At 46.2% G+C, this 18,403-nt stretch overlaps 1 protein-coding gene across 2 annotated transcripts in view; it reads left to right on the plus strand.

Moving 5' to 3' along the window:
• Positions 1 to 2,899: 2,899 nt before the first annotated feature.
• The window catches only part of TMEM209 (transmembrane protein 209), a 22,399-nt gene continuing 6,895 nt past the window's right edge, over positions 2,900 to 18,403 (plus strand). Inside the window, exons 1-12 of one of the 2 annotated variants that reach the window (XM_014945410.1) lie at positions 2,900 to 3,036; positions 3,153 to 3,211; positions 3,970 to 4,101; positions 7,605 to 7,843; positions 8,258 to 8,462; positions 9,800 to 9,975; positions 10,656 to 10,727; positions 12,410 to 12,506; positions 14,313 to 14,438; positions 15,148 to 15,245; positions 18,033 to 18,147; positions 18,245 to 18,342. In XM_014945410.1, coding sequence (XP_014800896.1) covers positions 2,900 to 3,036; positions 3,153 to 3,211; positions 3,970 to 4,101; positions 7,605 to 7,843; positions 8,258 to 8,462; positions 9,800 to 9,975; positions 10,656 to 10,727; positions 12,410 to 12,506; positions 14,313 to 14,438; positions 15,148 to 15,245; positions 18,033 to 18,147; positions 18,245 to 18,342 — 1,554 coding nt within the window. The remainder of the gene's footprint in view (positions 3,037 to 3,152; positions 3,212 to 3,969; positions 4,102 to 7,604; positions 7,844 to 8,257; positions 8,463 to 9,799; positions 9,976 to 10,655; positions 10,728 to 12,409; positions 12,507 to 14,312; positions 14,439 to 15,147; positions 15,246 to 18,032; positions 18,148 to 18,244; positions 18,343 to 18,403) is intronic. The other variant, XM_014945408.1, reaches the window with a different exon arrangement.

Here is an 18,403-nt window from a genome sequence, read left to right on the forward strand (position 1 = left end):
CAGGGCTGTGGGGCCGCCTCAGTGGGACAGGGGACAGGATGGGGGGTGTCAGGCCTCTTCTGTGTGACAGGGGTGCGGGCAGTGCGAGCTGTGGGGCTGCCTGTGTGTAACGTAGTGGGGTCTGGGGAGTTATGGAGGCGCCCCGGGGTGGCTGTGGGGGGAGATGTGGTGGCTGCCTGCCTTTGACGGTGGGGTGTGGGTAAGGGGAGCCCTGAGGGCCCCTGTGTGTGGCAGGGGAAGATGTGAGGCTTCTTGGTGCGTGACAGTGAGATCTGGGTGGAGGGTGCTGTGGGGTCTTGGGAAAGGGGTGCTGGGGCTGTGTGTGGCAGAGGGGCATGCGTGGAGGAAGCTGAGGGGTTTGTGACAAGGGGAGGTGTGGGGGACTTCCACGTGTGGCACTGGGGTCAGTGCCTTATGGGTTGTCAATGTGATGCCTTCCCTCCTTACTGTCCCTTAGTAGAAGAGGGAAGGAGGTACGTGAGGACAGAGACCTGGGGGTTCTAGTTGACAAACGGCTGAATATGAGCTGGCAGTGTGCCCAGACGGCCAAGAAAGCCAATGGCATTCTGGCTTGTATCAAAAATAGTGTGACCAGCAGAAGTAGGGAGGTGATTATGCCCCTGTACTCAGCACTGGTGAGGCCACACCTCGAGTATTGTGTCCAGTTTTGGGCACCTCAATACAAGAGAGATATGGAGGTGCTGGAGCGACTGCAGAGGAGGGCAACGAAGCTGGTGAGGGGGCTGGAAAACAAATCGTATGAGGAGCGGCTGAGGGAGTTGGGACTGTTTAGTATGAGGAAGAGGAGGTTGAGGGGAGACCTCATCACTCTCTACAACTACTTGAAAGGACACTGTAGAGAGGTTGGTGCTGGTCTCTTCTCACAGGTAATTAGTGACAGAACAAGAGGGAACGGCTTCAAGCTCCAACAGGGTAGGTTTAGATTGAACATTAGGAAAGAATTTTTCACCGAAAGAGTGGTCGGGCATTGGAACAGGCTGCCCAGGGAGGTGGTGGAGTCACCATCCCTGGCTGTGTTTAAGGGCCGTTTAGATGCAGTGCTGAGGGACATGGTGTAGGGGAGGACTTTGTAGAGTAGGGTAGATGGTTGGACTCAATGATCCCAAGGGTCTCTTCCAACCTAGACGATTCTATGATTCTATGATTCTATATTACAGTCCTGATATGAAAGCCTCCACCCATCCCTTCTAAGCGAGTGGAATAGCACCAGATCTGACTTTTATTTCAGTGCCCTAACGGTACAACTTCTGCTTCTGCAGGAGAACATGATTCAGGGATAGAGGTTGGGAGTGTGAGGGTGGGGAGAGGATCTCTGCTTAGGGCTGCTATATTTGTCAGTGTGGGAAGGGAAGTCTTGGGGCTCAAACTGGATAAAAACTTGTCAAAAAAAAATACCAGGCAACATGTTCTTTTATAATTCTTCCAGTAGTCCTGATATTAACTATTTTGCCTTTGAATCATTGTACTAGTAGGAACCGGGTAATCTGATTTGGGTTTTGTATTTTTAAATTTTTTTTTAAGGGAGCAATGTACAGTTGGAAGTATTTGTCCCAGAAAGCAAATTATTTATGTTCCCATCTAGTGAAGAATCAGGTGACAAGTTGTTAAGTGAATGGCAGGAAGGAACTGTAGCATATTTTGGTGATGGGAGTAGCAGAAAAAGTCCCCAGGGTTATTTCTTTCACGTGAGGTGTTACTGGGCATAAATGTGGCTACCTTTCAGATACGCTGAACCCACAGGAGGTGGCTGTACAGACTGAAAATACTCTGTTACCAACTGAAATGAGTGAGAATTTTCATTAGGAAAACTGCAGAGCCATTCAAGGCCCTTCCTTCCTGTGATTTCCTTTGTCTGGAGAAAGCAGGAGCTTTGCCTCTCACAGAATCACAGAATGATATGGGGTTGGAAGGGACCTCTGGAGATCATCTAGTCCAACCCCCTGCCAAAGCAGGTCGTCCTAGAGCAGGTCCCACAGGAACGTGTCCAGGCAGGGTTTGAACATTTCCAGAGAAGGAGACTCCACCACCTCTCTGGGCAGCCTATTCCAGGTCTCTACCACCCTCAGAGTGAAGAAGTTCCTCCTCATGTTTAGATGGAACATCTAATGTTCAATTTTGTGCCCATTTCCTCTTGTCCTGTCACTGGGAACCACTGAAAAAAAGACCAGCCCTGTCCTCCTGACACCCACCCTTTAAGTATTTATAGGTGTTGATCAAATCCCCCCTCAGTCTTCTCCAGACTAAAGAAACCCAGGTCCCTCAGCCTTTCCTCAGCAGAGAGATGCTCCAGGTCTCTCATCATCTTTGTAGCCCTCTGCTGTGCCCTCTCCAGCATTTCCCGGTCCCTCTTGAACTGGGGAGCCCAGAACTGGACCCAGTGCTCCAGATGGGGCCTCATCAGGGCAGAGCAGAGGGGCAGGATGACCTCCCTCCACCTGCTGGTCACGCTCTTCTTGATGCCCCCCAGGATGCCACTGGCCTTCTTGGCCCAGTGCTGGCTCATGGTCATCCTGTTGCCCACCAGAACTCCCAGGTCTTTTCTTTTCTCTCACTTCTGAAGGATGTTATTTTTCAAAAATGGGGTTGGAATCAGTCTGTGTCCTCTTATCTGCACCTCACTGCAGAAGATGGGCTCTGTTCCTTGGTAATGAGGTGACAGTGCTGACAGTAGAGTTCATTGAAGAAATATTACCTATTTTTACTGGTAAAAAGAATCTGCTTTTTTTAAAAATATGTAAACATGACTCAGTGGCTAAAGGTAAAGAACGTTTATATCGTTCATTTAGGATGACTGTGTTTTCTTTCATATCTTTCTGACTGAGAATCTTCCTGTATAAAAGTTGACAGATTATGTCTTCTGTGTTTGTTATTAGAGACAATGACACCAGAACAGAGTCCAGCGACTTCCCTCATCGACAGGACCATCAAGATGAAGAAGGAGACTGAAGCCCGGAAAGTGGTGTGGGCCTGGGGACTCCTTAACATGTCTATTGCAGGCATGATATATACTGAAATGTACGTTAAATGTTACACCAGATTCAAACGAGCGAAGCATCCTACTTTGTAGATCCCTAAATATTTCCCTGGGACTGAATAGTTGCAAAATGATAACTTCTTGGTTTTCTTTTCAGGACTGGAAAACTCATAAGTTCGTATTACAACATCACGTACTGGCCACTCTGGTACATCGGTGAGTCGCTGCAGCATTTCAATTCATTTTCAAGGTTCTTTTCTTTTTCCACTACTCAGTTTTATTGCTGGGGAGGTCATTTTTAAGCAAGCCTTTTTTTTCTTTTTTTCCACTTTTTTTAATTTAAACCAAAACTTTGTTTTGCTTTCTGTTACGTGTCTTAAAACTGTTGGAATTTCATCTTTTTAGTGACAGTCAAGGAGTGTTAACAACTTCCTTACATATATCACAAAAGGGCATGAGGAACTTGTTCGGTGCATTAAATCTGTTTAATGTGTGGAGAACGCTGCGGGTTTTACTCCTGTGTTGTACTGTGTGGGTGTGGATGGCATTTCATGGTAATTAAAGTTTGTTTTGGATGAATAGACTCTAACCTGGCCGTATCAAATATTAGAGTATGAAGTGAGATGGGGAGAAAAATCCTGAGATGAGTGACATGATTTGACAGAAGATGATTTTTCAGAAATACTGTGAAACTTCATTGCAGTAATTTATGCCCTTTTTGGAAAATAACTGTCCATTAAAAAAAAATAATCAATTTTAGTGATGTAAAGTAGTCTCAATATAGCAAGGAAAATTATCTCTAATGATTCTCGCATAAGAAGGTAAAGGAATCTTAGATCCCCAAACCGGTACTTATCGATAGCAGTAATAATGACCTATTTTTGATGGGCATATGCCTGTTTTTGCAAATAATATACTTCTATTATTCCCCATGCTCAAGCTGTGGTGAAAACTTGTGTGTTTGTTTCTTCTAGAACTTGCACTTGCATCTCTGTTCAGCCTGAATGCCTTGTTTGATTTCTGGATGTACTTCAAATACACAGTGGCACCGACGAGCTTGGTCATGAGTCCTGGCCAGCAGACTCTGCTGGGGTTGCAGAACGCAGGTGGGTGCAATAAATATCCCTGGCAATTATTTTTATTCTTTTTGTTGTTGTTGTTTCGAGGTGGTGTCTTCCTGAATGGCAGGGATGTCAAGATATGCCTGACAAATTTGGTGGCCTTTAACGATATTGCCACAGCCTTGGTAGACAAGGGCAGAGCAACAGACATCATCTACCTGGACTTATGCAAAGTGTTCCACATTGTCCCACACAACATCCTGGTCTCAGAATTGGAAAGTCATGGATTTGATGGGTGGAACACTCAATGGATCAGGAACTGGTTGGATGGCCACACTCAAAGGGTTGTGGTCAACAGCTCAACGTCCAAGTGGTGGCCAGTGACCAGTGGTGTTCCGCAGGGGTCTGTACTGGGACCAGTGCTGTTCAACATTGTTGTTGGAGACATGGACAGTGGGATAGAGCACGCCCTCAGCAAGTTTGCTGATGACACCAAGCTGTGTGGAGCTTTCAACACGCTGGTGGGAAGTGATGCCATCCAGAGGGACCTGGACAGGCTGGAGAGGTGGGCTTATGCAAGCCTCATGAAGTTCAACCAAACCAAGTGCAGGGTCCTGCACCTGGGACATGGCAATCCCAAGCACAGATACAGGTTGGGTGGAGAATGGCTGGAATTTAGTTTTGGTATCCTACTAATATGACACTGGGTATTGAGAACCAAATTAGAGGGACGGACAGACCTTGATGTGAAGCCTGAAAATGACAGCCTGGAGGGCAAACACTCGGAGAGAAAGCTTTTGAGCATCAAAGCAGAGTTTTAACATGCAGCAGAACCTGACAAGGTAAATAAAGCAGAATGTTAGCACAGTAATATTACACACAGCTAGTCTGCCCCTAGAAAATGGGTATCAGACAGGAGTAATGCTGATTCACCAAAGTTCAAGGATCTTATATGTTTATTTGCACAGATAAATTAAGACATTCAATGTGCTAAATAAGCATGAAACAGGCAGGTAGAGCAGCTGATGCAGTAGTTTAGAGAAGCCCCCCGGGGTTATGCGAGGTGCTGAAATCTGAAGCTGTAGGATTTGTACTGAGTTGTGGTTGTGTGTCTCGGTCTTCTCTTTTTGTCCTGTCAGTGGATGAACTGCTGGGTTCTATAGGGTCCAGATTTTCCTCACGTCCCTTCTAGCATCTTTATAAAATTGCCTTAAGATAGCATTTTAGGGGAGGAAAGTTTGGGGCTGCTACGTCCTCGATGCTAATTGTGCTTTTCCTTTTTGCAGCGGTACAAACAACTCCCCCACGTGAGCTGGCAGCCAAGAAAGTCCCATCTTCTACACCTTCTCCTCCGATCCAGGGTCAAAGTGTGCTGAGCTACAGCCCGTCCCGCTCCCCCAGTGCCAGTCCAAAGTTCACTACCAGTTGTATCGCGGGGTACAGCCCTCAGCTACAGGCTCTGTCAAGCAACAGCGCTTCTTACGGCGGCGCTGTCACCTATTCACCCGGCAGCAGCTACAATAAGGTGAGGACCAAGACAACTCCTGGGTGTTGTCCCATCTGCCATCCAAGGTGAGCGGTGCCAGCAGAGATTTTGCAAAGTTAGATGGAAATTCATCAAATCGGGATTTGTCCTTTTTTTCCCCAGTGTCACTTCACCTGTTTTCGAGTGGCTGCTTTTGTTCCAGGACAAAGCAAAAATAAGAAACCAAAATGTGAATATAAAGGAGAAAAATAGAATCATAGAATCATTCAGGTTGGAAGAGACCCTTGGGATCATCGAGCCCAACCATCTACCCTACTCTACAAAGTCCTCCCCTACACCATGTCCCTTAGCACTGCAAAAACAACCCCAAATCTTTTATATTCGTGTCGTTTACATATCAAGGTGGAATTCTGTCTTCCTCAAATGACACAACCATTTGTTTTTATTTGCCCAAGGTCTCCAGCTTCAGCCCCTCTCCTGGTGGATCACCCTACCCGGCCAGTATTGGACCAGTGGAAAGTGGTGGGCTACGATCTCGTTACCGCTCTTCACCCATTCCCTATAATTCTCCTACTGGCAAAGAAGACTATATGACAGACCTCAAGTCACTGGACACCTTCCTTCGAAACGAAGAAGAGAAGCACTACAGAGTTCAACTAGGTAAATAAACTGATTTGATTAGAAAAGCTTGGTAAAGGAGAAGGGCTTGGTTTTATTTGAGATTGGCTTTTTTGGGTTAGAAAAATCGCAAAGGATTTCGGACTTGTGCTAGTAATTACTGAGTAATTAGGACGTGAGGTAGAACACCATCGTTTCTACACGTCTCCATGTCTTGGGAGCTTCAGAAAGTTTTCCTCCAGAGTATTCCTTTGGATAGGATATATGTGCTGATAGATTATCTCTGTGGCACGGTTGGTTGACCATGATAAGATGATGAGCTTTTATCACCTTAATGAGAGGGATGGCTTCTGGAGAAGGTGTTTCAGATAAAGGGGGTGAATTACCTGCTGGCAAATTTTGAGCTGTGTAGGAACAATCAAGATAAGGGTGAAATCAGTGTTTCTGCAGACTGACTTCACTGTATGTATTCGTGGCAGTTCGGGTTTGTGTCGCTTGTCAAAGCCTTAATCTACTGATGTAAGGCTGTGTCACCATCCAGTGAGACGTGGACAGGCTGGAGAGTTGGGTAGAGAGGAACCTGATGAAATTCAACCAGGGCAAGTGTCGGGTGCTGCACCTGGGGTGTATGTATTCATGGCAGTTCGTATTTGTGTCACTTGTCAAAGCCTTAGTCTACTGATGTAAGGCTGTGCCAACATCCAGTGAGACCTGGACAAGCTGGAGAGTTGGAGGGAGAGGAACCTGATGAAATTCAACCAGGGACAGTGTCGGGTGCTGCACCTGGGGAGGAATAACCCCCTGCACCAGGACAGGTTGGGGGGTGACCTGCTGGAGAGCAGATCTGTGGAAAAAGACCTGGGAGTTCTTGTGGAAAACAGGATGGCCAGCAATGTGTCCTTGTGGCCAAGGTCAATGGCATCCTTGGGGGCATCAGGAAGAGCGTGGCCAGCAGGTGGAGGGAGGTCATCCTGCACCTCTGCTCTGCCCTGGGGAGGCCCCACCTGGAGCACTGGGTCCAGTTCTGGGCTCCCCAGTTCCAGAAGGACAGGGAACTGCTAGAGAGGGTACAGCAAAGGGCCACAAAGATGATTAAGGGCCTAGAGCATCTCTGCTGAGGAAAGGCTGTGGGACTTGGGTCTGTTTAGTCTGGAGAAGAGCAGAGTGAGGGGGGATCTGATCAATGCCTAGAAATTCTTCAAGGGTGGGTGTCAATGCGAGGTGCTGAAATCTGAAACTGTAGGATTTGTGCTGAGTTGTGGTTGTGTGTCTCGGTCTTCTCTTTTTGTCCTCTCAGTGGATGAACTGCTGAGTTCTATAGGGGCCGGATTTTCCTCACGTCCCTTCTAGCATCTTTATAAAATTGCCTTAAGATAGCATTTTGGGGGAGGAAAGTTTGGGGCTGCTACGTCCTCGATGCTAATTGTGCTTTTCCTTTTTGCAGCGGTACAAACAACTCCCCCGCGTGAGCTGGCAGCCAAGAAAGTCCCATCTTCTACACCTTCTCCTCCGATCCAGGGTCAAAGTGTGCTGAGCTACAGCCCGTCCCGCTCCCCCAGTGCCAGTCCAAAGTTCACTACCAGTTGTATCGCGGGGTACAGCCCTCAGCTACAGGCTCTGTCAAGCAACAGCGCTTCTTACGGCGGCGCTGTCACCTATTCACCCAGCAGCAGCTACAATAAGGTAAGGACCAAGACAGCTCCTGGGTGTTGTCCCATCTGCCATCCAAGGTGAGCGGCGCCAGCAGAGATTTGCAAAGTTAGATGGAAATTCATCTAATCAGGACTTGTTGTTTTTTCCCCGGTGTCACTTCACCTGTTTTCGAGTGGCTGCTTTTGTTCCAGGACAAAGCAAAAATAAGAAACCAAAATGTGAATATAAAGGAGAAAAATAGAATCATAGAATCATTCAGGTTGGAAGAGACCCTTGGGATCATCGAGCCCAACCATCTACCCTACTCTACAAAGTCCTCCCCTACACCATGTCCCTTAGCACTGCAAAAACAACCCCAAATCTTTTATATTCGTGTCGTTTACATATCAAGGTGGAATTCTGTCTTCCTCAAATGACACAACCATTTGTTTTTATTTGCCCAAGGTCTCCAGCTTCAGCCCCTCTCCTGGTGGATCACCCTACCCGGCCAGTATTGGACCGGTGGAAAGCGGTGGGCTACGATCTCGTTACCGCTCTTCACCCATTCCCTATAATTCTCCTACTGGCAAAGAAGACTATATGACAGACCTCAAGTCACTGGACACCTTCCTTCGAAACGAAGAAGAGAAGCACTACAGAGTTCAACTAGGTAAATAAACTGATTTGATCAGAAAAGCTTGGTAAAGGAGAAGGGCTTGGTTTTATTTGAGATTGGCTTTTTTGGGTTAGAAAAATTGCAAAGGATTCCGGACTTGTGCTAGTAATTACTGAGTAATTAGGACGTGAGGTAGAACACCATCGTGTCTACACGTCTCCATGTCTTGGGAGCTTCAGAAAGTTTTCCTCCAGAGTATTCCTTTGGATAGGATATCTGTGCTGATAGATTATCTCTGTGGCATGGTTGGTTGACCGTGATAAGATGATGGGCTTTTATCACCTTAATGAGAGGGATGGCTTCTGGAGAAGGTGTTTCAGATAAAGGGGGTGAATTACCTGCTGGCAAATTTTGAGCTGTGTAGGAACAATCAAGATAAGGGTGAAATCAGTGTTTCTGCAGACTGACTTCAGTGTATGTATTCATGGCAGTTCGTATTTGTGTCACTTGTCAAAGCCTTAGTCTACTGATGTAAGGCTGTGCCAACATCCAGTGAGACCTGGACAAGCTGGAGAGTTGGAGGGAGAGGAACCTGATGAAATTCAACCAGGGACAGTGTCGGGTGCTGCACCTGGGGAGGAATAACCCCCTGCACCAGGACAGGTTGGGGGGTGACCTGCTGGAGAGCAGATCTGTGGAAAAAGACCTGGGAGTTCTTGTGGAAAACAGGATGGCCAGCAATGTGTCCTTGTGGCCAAGGTCAATGGCATCCTTGGGGGCATCAGGAAGAGCGTGGCCAGCAGGTGGAGGGAGGTCATCCTGCACCTCTGCTCTGCCCTGGGGAGGCCCCACCTGGAGCACTGGGTCCAGTTCTGGGCTCCCCAGTTCCAGAAGGACAGGGAACTGCTAGAGAGGGTACAGCAAAGGGCCACAAAGATGATTAAGGGCCTAGAGCATCTCTGCTGAGGAAAGGCTGTGGGACTTGGGTCTGTTTAGTCTGGAGAAGAGCAGAGTGAGGGGGGATCTGATCAATGCCTAGAAATTCTTCAAGGGTGGGTGTCAACAAGAGGGAACGGGCACAAACTTGAACATAAGAAATTCCATCTAAAGATGAGGAGGAACTTCTTTGCTGTGAGGGTGGCAGAGCCCTGGAAGAGGCTGCCCAGAGAGTTGGTGGGGTCTCCTTCTCTGGAGACATTCAAACCCACCTGGACACATTCCTGTGGGATGTCCTCTAGGACGACCTGCTTGGGCAGGAGTTGGACTAGATGATCTCTGAGGTCCCTTCCAACCCCATATCGTTCTGTGATTCTACGTGTTGCTTATGCTGTTGCTTCCAGAATTATTCGGCAATAATCATACATGTTTGTTTAACGAATTAATTGTTTCAGGGAGTTCAGACTCCAGCTCTCCTTCCACCAGCCCAACGTTTTGGAACTACAGCCGTTCCATGGCAGACAACGCACAGATGCTGAGAAAATTCCAGTATCAACCAGCTTGCAGGTCCCAGGCTCCATCAGCACACAAGGACGACGCTGATCTGAGCTCCAAACAGGCTGCAGAAGAGGTAAATTGGGTAGCAAAGTGGCTGAGAGGAAAAAACAGGCCTCTAAAATATAAAGCTTTGTGCAAAGGTTTAGATTTGAGCTGTATCAAAAATTTTTTAGAGAAATCCTCTAGCATTTAACCATACAGCTTCACTCTAAGACTAGTCAAATTCTGAATTTTAGTTGGAAAATGGTTTCTCCCTCAGAGAGCAAGGTGTACTCTGGATAAAATATATTTGTGATATAAAAATTGAGTTGAAATGGATCCGTGTTTAACCCAGTGGAACAGCTGAAGGATATTGAGCATAAAGCCTTTACGCTTGCGCCTGGTGCGAAGGAATACAATTCATGTGCCTTCAATTAAATTAGATCAATTTTCCTGCATTAGCCTAATGAAATTTCGCATTCAGATGCCTCTTAAATCAATCCTACAATTCCAGCCAATGTTACCCTACTAGAGCAGAGAGCTTAAAACTGAATTTGGGCTCATACAAAATGATTGTACCGCAAATAGAGAGTGGGAGTGTTGTATGTGAAGCTGCTGTGGAAGTCACATGATAAAGCCAGCAGGTGTCTAAGAATTTTGGGTAAAATTCAATTTGAATTATGTGCTGTAGTTAATATCAGAAATTGTTATAGACTCTAAAACCTCTTGGTGTTCTCTTAAGTTCTTCTCTGCACTTACAAAACCTTTCCATAGGTTTGGGCACGGGTGACAATGAACCGACAGCTCCTCGATCACATGGACTCCTGGACTGCTAAGTTCAGAAATGTAAGTCCCATCTCTAAGGGCTGTTTCAGAGACAGGGTTTTTAGGAACTAACACAGCAGCGTGGAAAATCCCCTCCATGTCCTCTAGATGCTGAAGGGGGTGGGAAGAATTGCAGTGTCTGAGGATCGGGGTGGGCTGGCACGAGGAGATGAAAACACAGCATGATTTAAGAAAGGACCACTGAGATGCATTTTTGCCCTCACCTCAGTGATTTGTTTTCTAAATACTTCAAGGGTAAACTTCATCCACCTTTGAATGAGAAACCAAAGAGTCTTGGGTTTGACAAGATTTGGGTTTCCTTGCTGTAGCTCAGATTGCTAAATTGATGTTTCTGTTTGATGTTTCTGCTAAATTGATGTTTTTCTTTTCCTTCTCTGCTCTGCACTGGTGAGGCCACAACTGGAATCCTGCGTCCAGTTCTGGGTTCCCCAGTTCGAGAGAGACAGGGAACTGCTGGAGAGAGTCCAGCGCAGGGCAACAGAGATGATTGAGGGATTGGAGCATCTCCCTGATGAGGAAAGGCTGAGGGACTTGGGGCTCTTTAGCCTGGAGAAGAGAAGGCTGAGGGGAGACCTTATTAATGTTGACAAGGATCTAAAGGGTGGGTTGAAGGAGGATGGAGCTGGAGACTCTTTTCAGTGGTTCCCAGTGACAGGACGAGGGGCAACGGGCACAAGGTGGAACATGGGAAGTTCCACTCAAATCTGAGGAAGAACTTCTTTCTGGTGAGGGTGGCAGAGCCCTGGGACAGGTTGCCCAGGGAGGGTGTGGAGTCCCCTTCTCTGGAGACCTTCAAGCCCCACCTGGATGCTCCTGAGTAATGTGCTCTGGGCAATCGTGCCTTAGCAGGGGGGTTGGACTAGATGATCTCTAGAGGTCCCTTCCACACTGACAATTCCATGATTCCATGCAGTATTTCTCACTCATCCTCCTGCCCTCAAAGCATGGAAAACTCCAACCCAAAAGCCGACTCTGAATTTCTGACAATCCTGAGCAGTGTGATAAAAATCAAAACTTTGATCTTATCAATAGAAATTGCTGTAACAGAGGGGACTTAATTCCACACGGTGGCAAAACAATTAGTAAATCTAACTTTGAATTGCCCCTTCGGTCGTAGCAACTATCAAGTATGTAGTTGTGCTTGTGTGTTTTGTGGGGGTTTTTTTAAGTCACCATTAGATTGGTGAAAAGCAAAGATTAGTGTAAGATCCACACCAGATTCCTGAATATCTCTTCCTAAACCTGGGGCCAGCTTGTTTCAGCTCCCAAATCCTGTCACGTACAAATTCCACACGTGGTGTTTGTCAGCTCCTTGGTTTCCTGAAAAAAATTTGAGAGGGAGTGGGCTCTCAAAGTAGAAATTATCTTTATGGAGGGAGGGCTGTGCTTCATAATTACCCTCTCCTCATTGTTCAATAAAGCTTTATCTCATACTTTCTAGAGATTTGTTTTCCTGACTTCTTTATATTGAATTTTTCTGGCCTTTTAGAAAGTATTAGTCATTTAAACTCTGCCTAACTGGTATTCTAATTTAGTTACTTTTCCTCCTTGGTTGGCTTCAGTGTTTCTGTTGTTAAGCTTCTTTGTGGTCGTAATGGTGATAATTAAAGCTAAAAGTTGGGGGCTCTTTAATGTTTTTGTTGCTTCTGACCTCTTGAATTCTCTCATTTTTTCTTTCCTAGTGGATTAATGAGACGATTCTAGTGCCTCTTGTCCAGGAGATCGAGTCTGTGAGCACTCAGCTGAGGAGAATGGGGTGTCCTGAGTTGCAGATTGGAGGTAGGGATGAGGCTTTGGGGTTCCCCGTGGTTAATGCCAGCCGTTCTGTAGCTGGGGCATTGGGGAGGGCTTACATTAATTAGGTCTGCTAAATATTACTGTTCCATTTCCAGTCTGTATTGGTGTGGCCTTTGCTCTCTGTCATTCTGTTAAGCTGGAAAGATTCTTCATAAGACTCCTGAAAATACAGATTGAATCGTCCACACGTGGTGTTTGTCAGCTCCTTGGTTTCCTGAAAAAAATTTGAGAGGGAGTGGGCTCTCAAAGTAGAAATTATCTTTATGGAGGGAGGGCTGTGCTTCATAATTACCCTCTCCTCATTGTTCAATAAAGCTTTATCTCATACTTTCTAGAGATTTGTTTTCCTGACTCCTTTATATTGAATTTTTCTGGCTTTTTGGAAAGTATTAATCATTTAAACTCTGCCTAACTGGTATTCTAATTTAGTTACTTTTCCTCCTTGGTTGGCTTCAGTGTTTCTGTTGTTAAGCTTCTTTGTGGTCGTAATGGTGATAATTAAAGCTAAAAGTTGGGGGCTCTTTAATGTTTTTGTTGCTTCTGACCTCTTGAATTCTCTCATTTTTTCTTTCCTAGTGGATTAATGAGACGATTCTAGTGCCTCTTGTCCAGGAGATTGAGTCTGTGAGCACTCAGCTGAGGAGAATGGGGTGTCCTGAGTTGCAGATTGGAGGTAGGGATGAGGCTTTGGGGTTCCCCGTGGTTAATGCCAGCCGTTCTGTAGCTGGGGCATTGGGGAGGGCTTACATTAATTAGGTCTGCTAAATATTACTGTTCCATTTCCAGTCTGTATTGGTGTGGCCTTTGCTCTCTGTCATTCTGTTAAGCTGGAAAGATTCTTCATAAGACTCCTGAAAATACAGATTGAATCGCACTGATGTAAAATTTTACTTGTGTAAAGTCATAAACCTCTCTTTTTCTCTTTTTCTTTTTTTTTTTTTCCTGATTTTTTTTTCCTGGGTGTTTTGTGTGTTTTTTTTTTTTCCTTCTCTAAACTTACAGCTGGGGAATTACAGGCTCAAACGGAGGGGGCTTTAAGCAACCTGGTCTAGGGGAGGGTGTCCCTGCCCATGGCAGGTTGGTTGGAACTAGATGATCTTTAAGGTCCCTTCCAACCCAAACCATTCTATGATTCTATGAAATTCTCATTCATTATTGCATATTAAACTGTCAGAAACCATTTCAAGGACAGATGCACTATAAACTCTTGGCATCTCCCTATAAACTCTCAATGTCTCCCTATAAACTTTCTGTGTCTCCACTCCTATGTGCTTTTCCAAACTTTTCCTTAAAATCGGCTGCTTTCTGAAAGAACTATTTTTTTAATTCTGATGGAGAGTTCTGTTTTTCATGTCACGCTACAAACCTGAAGGACCTGCTTCTCTTGTTGCTTCAGATCCATGTCCTCCTAACTGGGAAGTGGATTTGAGGTGCTGCATTTAAATTAAATCCACCTTTTGCCAGGTGTTTGTTGTAGCGTCTCCTCAAAAGCCGCATCCGTTGTGATGCCTGTGGAAGAACTGATTGTCCCCACCTTGTCACTCCCTCTCTTCTTCAAAGTAGATGTTGGTTCCTTCTAGCTTTTATATTCTGTGCTATAAAGCAGATTTCTGCTACTTCAGTGGAATTGGAATGAGTGTTTGAGGTGGTGTCACACGTTAAATGTTTCTGGGATGTTAAATGGTGCACCAAAAAGGAAAGCTCTTTGTAGGGACACCCGGTAAGGGAGGCTGTTTGGAGATTTGTGGTGGCCACGGGTGACCTGTGCTGGTTCTCCTTGTGTTGCAGAAGCCAGCATCAGCAGCCTGAAGCAGGCAGCGCTCGTTAAAGCTCCGCTCATCCCAACTCTGAACACCATCGTGCAGTATTTGGATCTTACACCAAACCAGGAGTATTTGGTCGAAAGGATCAAAGGTACGTGGTGTCACCGTGCTGGCTTTAAAACCCTTCTGTTACCACAGTCAAGTGTTGGTGGCATCAGACATTCCTTCAGTGGAGATCTCTGAGGAGAAACAGCAGCAACAGGAGCTGCTTTTAAGCAGGAGAGATGTTTCTTCCCAACTTTCCCTTTTTTACAGGGATGTAATGATGCAGGAGTTGGATGCAACTTTGGGAATGGTTTTAAAAGCCTTATTTCTCATTTTCCTCCTGCGTGCTCGGAGCGCAAAGTGCTGGATTTAATCTCTTCGTGAACTAAAAGTAAAAATTACCCTGTAAATTTCCCTCCTTGCATTAACTCTTCCTATTTTGTCCACCGGGTTCCTTAAGTGGAGATCTCCGAGGAGACACAGCAGCAATAGGAGCTGCTTTTAAGCAGGAGAGATGTTTCTTCCCAACTTTCCCTTTTTTACAGGGATGTAATGATGCAGGAGTTGGATGCAACTTTGGGAATGGTTTTAAAAGCCTTATTTCTCATTTTCCTCCTGCGTGCTCGGAGCGCAAAGTGCTGGATTTAATCTCTTCGTGAACTAAAAGTAAAAATTACCCTGTAAATTTCCCTCCTTGCATTAACTCTTCCTATTTTGTCCACCGGAAACCTGTAGGAAACCCCTGAAATGAGCACAAAGCACCGCTTTCCTACACTTCCAACCCCCAGTAACTGCATGAATCTCGTTGCTTTCAGAGCTTTCCCAGGGAGGGTGCATGAGTTCGTTCCGATGGAACAGAGGAGGGGATTTCAAAGGCCGCAAGTGGGACACCGACCTGCCCACTGACTCCTCTGTAAGTTTTTGAAGGCATCTTGATACGACAGCTTAGAGCAGGTTGTCAGGAGCCAGCATTGGCTCCTGAGCCAGCAGTGTGCCCAGGTGGCCAAGAAAGCCAACAGCATCCTGGCCTGTATCAGGAACAGCGTGGGGAGTAGGGCCCGAGAGGTGATTGTCCCCCTGTACTCGGCACTGGTGAGGCCTCACCTTGAGTGCTGGGTCCAGTTTTGGGCCCCCTACCATAAAAAAGACATTGAGGTGCTGGAGCGGGTCCAGAGAAGGGCGACAAAAATGGTGAGGGGTCTGGAGAATAAGTCTTATGAGGAGAGGCTGAGGGAGCTGGGGGTGTTCAGCCTGGAGAAGAGGAGGCTGAGGGGAGACCTTATTGCTCTCTACAACTCCCTGAAAGGAGGGTGTAGAGAGGTGGGGGTCGGTCTCTTTTCTCAAGTCACAGGCGACAGGACAAGAGGAAATGGCCTCAAGTTGCACCAGGGGAGGTTCAGGCTGGATATTAGGAAAAATTTTTTCACCGAAAGGGTTCTCAACCATTGGAATGGGCTGCCCAGGGAGGGGGTTGAGGCACCATCCCTGGAGGTGTTCAAAAGACGGGTTGATGTAGTGCTGGGAGGTCTGGTTTAGTGATGATGCTCCTTGTTTGTTGTGTGGGTGTCTATTTTTGTCAGTTAGGTTGACGGTTGGACAAGATGATCTTTAAGGTCCCTTCCAACCTAGAAGATTCTGTGATTCTGTCTTTCCACGTAGGTTTTTGTAGGGAGGAGCCAGTAAATCCTTGGAGGAACACGGTAAAATCCTGTTTGCGTCACTTACACCGATAATCCCATTGCAGTTGGTGAGATTCCATAGGGAATAATTATATGGTAAACAGGATTGGATATTGTCTAGATCACAAAAATGCAACTGCATATCTTAGTCTTAGGCCAGGCTCTTCCTTAGATTCCTCTGAAATGTCTGTCAGTCTTGTTTTTCCCTTGCTATAATGGACAGAGGGAGAAAATGTGGATTAAACTGTTTAATTCGGTAATATTTGGGGAGAAATCTGAAGGTGTTGTGGGTCCTGCTCGAGAGAAGACTTGGAGTGATGCTTAGTCCCTTAATCTGAGGGACCTCAGTGTAAAACAATGACCTGAAAATTCAACTGAGGTCATTAGAATAATTAAAAGGAAGATCACGGAACAATTCAGGGAGTAGAAAACAGGCTTTACAGTGGGAGCCTTCAGTTCAGCTCCATCTGAAAGCAGAGTTGGGGTGATTTATTTATTATTTTTTTTCCCCTCTCTAAATATATTTTCGGTTCCTTGGGAGAATAAAACGCTGGAGATCTGAACGTCAGAGCTTCGCGGCTTTGCTGACAAAGATACAATGACATTCAGTTGCTGGAAGCTGAAATTGTACAAAATTCAGTCTCGAAATAGGATTTGATTTTCTGTTTGTGAAGGTGCTGAAATATTTAGCGGTGACTGGCCACGGAGCAACTCTTCGTGTCCTGACAGGCAGCAGGGGAACAGCTCAACAGTGTTTTTAAAGATCATGAGACGAGAATAACTCATCCTGGAATTCAGCCTTTTATCAAAACCCGCTGGGAGAGGTGGTGTTGGACAGGATGCTAAACTTTTTAAGAATTCTGGGAAAGAAATTAAAATACAAGAGATTAAAATAAATCCTTGCCATGAAGGGTTGACATTAACTTACTCAAGACAGTGACTCTCCAGGAGGGATTAAAACACACCCAGCAGGTTGGGGTGTGATTTTCTGGATACTTATCCTAGGACTTTATTTCAAAATTTTGGCATTTTTATTAAGACTCATGGCTTTTCCAGTGGTTTTTATTTTGCCTTTGGTGAGGAGAAAGGAGAAATTTACTCGATAGGTCGGTGAAGCCGTAATTTGATTTCAGTCTGCCCTTCTTGGCCAAACCCTCGCAGCTCGTACAGAACCCATTGCTAGAACAGATGATTTTGGAGTTCACGGCCCAAATACGCTCGATAAGATGGAATCATAGAATTGTCCAGGTTGGAAGGGACCTTTAACATCATCCTGTCCATCATCCCAACTCTGTCATCCAACCGTCAACCCAACTCTGACAAAAAACCATCACCAAACTATGTCTCTAAGCACTATGTCTGCCCGGCTTTTAAATCCCTCCAGGGATGGTGACTCCACCACTGCCCTGGGCAGCCCATTCCAAGGCTTAAGAACCCTTTCAGTGTAAACATTTTCCCAAATATCCATCCTAAACCTCCCCTGGTGCAACTTGAGGCCATTTCCTCTTGTCCCATCACCTGTTTCTTGGGAGAAGAGACCAACCTCCCCTGGCTACACCCTCCTTTCAGGGAGTTGGAGAGAGCGAGAAGGTCTCCCCTCAACCTCCTTTTCTCCAGGCTGAACACCCCCAGCTCCCTCAGCTGCTCCTCACAAGACTCGTGCTCCAGCCTCCTCACCAGCTCTGTTGACCTTCTCTGGACACGCTCCATGTGTGGACATGATAGAAAGCTCTGTACCTGCAGCAGTATATGCCAGCTTATTGCATAAGACGTTCCCAAATGGATAAGGCGATCAACTCAGCGTGCAAGAGTGAGGCCCGAAATAGCAATTAGTTTTTTCTTTATCTCACTATGACTTCAATTCAGCCAACAGGTGACCACCAACACCCCCAGGCAGCTCCAGCCACTCTGCCTTGGTGTCATCTGCAAACTTACTGAGGGTGCACTCAACCCTCTTGATTCTGTGACTTTCTGGTGTATTTTTAAGGAAACTAACAGGAGATTGGTCTTTCTTTGCCCAGATCATCATGCATGTCTTCTGCACCTACCTCGACTCCAGGCTGCCCCCTCACCCCAAGTATCCCGATGGCAAAACCTTCACTTCCCAACACTTCATTCAGACACCGGATAAACCAGGTACCGGCGCTCGCCTTTAGCTCCTCTTGGCTCACCTGGAGGGGGGTCACCCTTGAAATCCTCCCCCCTCCTCATCTTTTAAACTTTTCATTTGCAGACACTTCGAATGAAAACGTGTTTTGCATCTACCAGAGCAGCATCAACCCGCCCCACTACGAGCTCATCTACCAGCGCCACGTCTACAACCTGCCCAAGGTACGGTGGGGGTGGTGGTGGGAGGGTTCTCCTGCTGTCAGGAAATCACTGACACCTCTCA

The sequence above is a fragment of the Calidris pugnax genome, unplaced genomic scaffold, assembly GCF_001431845.1.
Source record: "Calidris pugnax isolate Ruff unplaced genomic scaffold, ASM143184v1 scaffold96, whole genome shotgun sequence".
Lineage (NCBI taxonomy): Eukaryota > Metazoa > Chordata > Aves > Charadriiformes > Scolopacidae > Calidris > Calidris pugnax.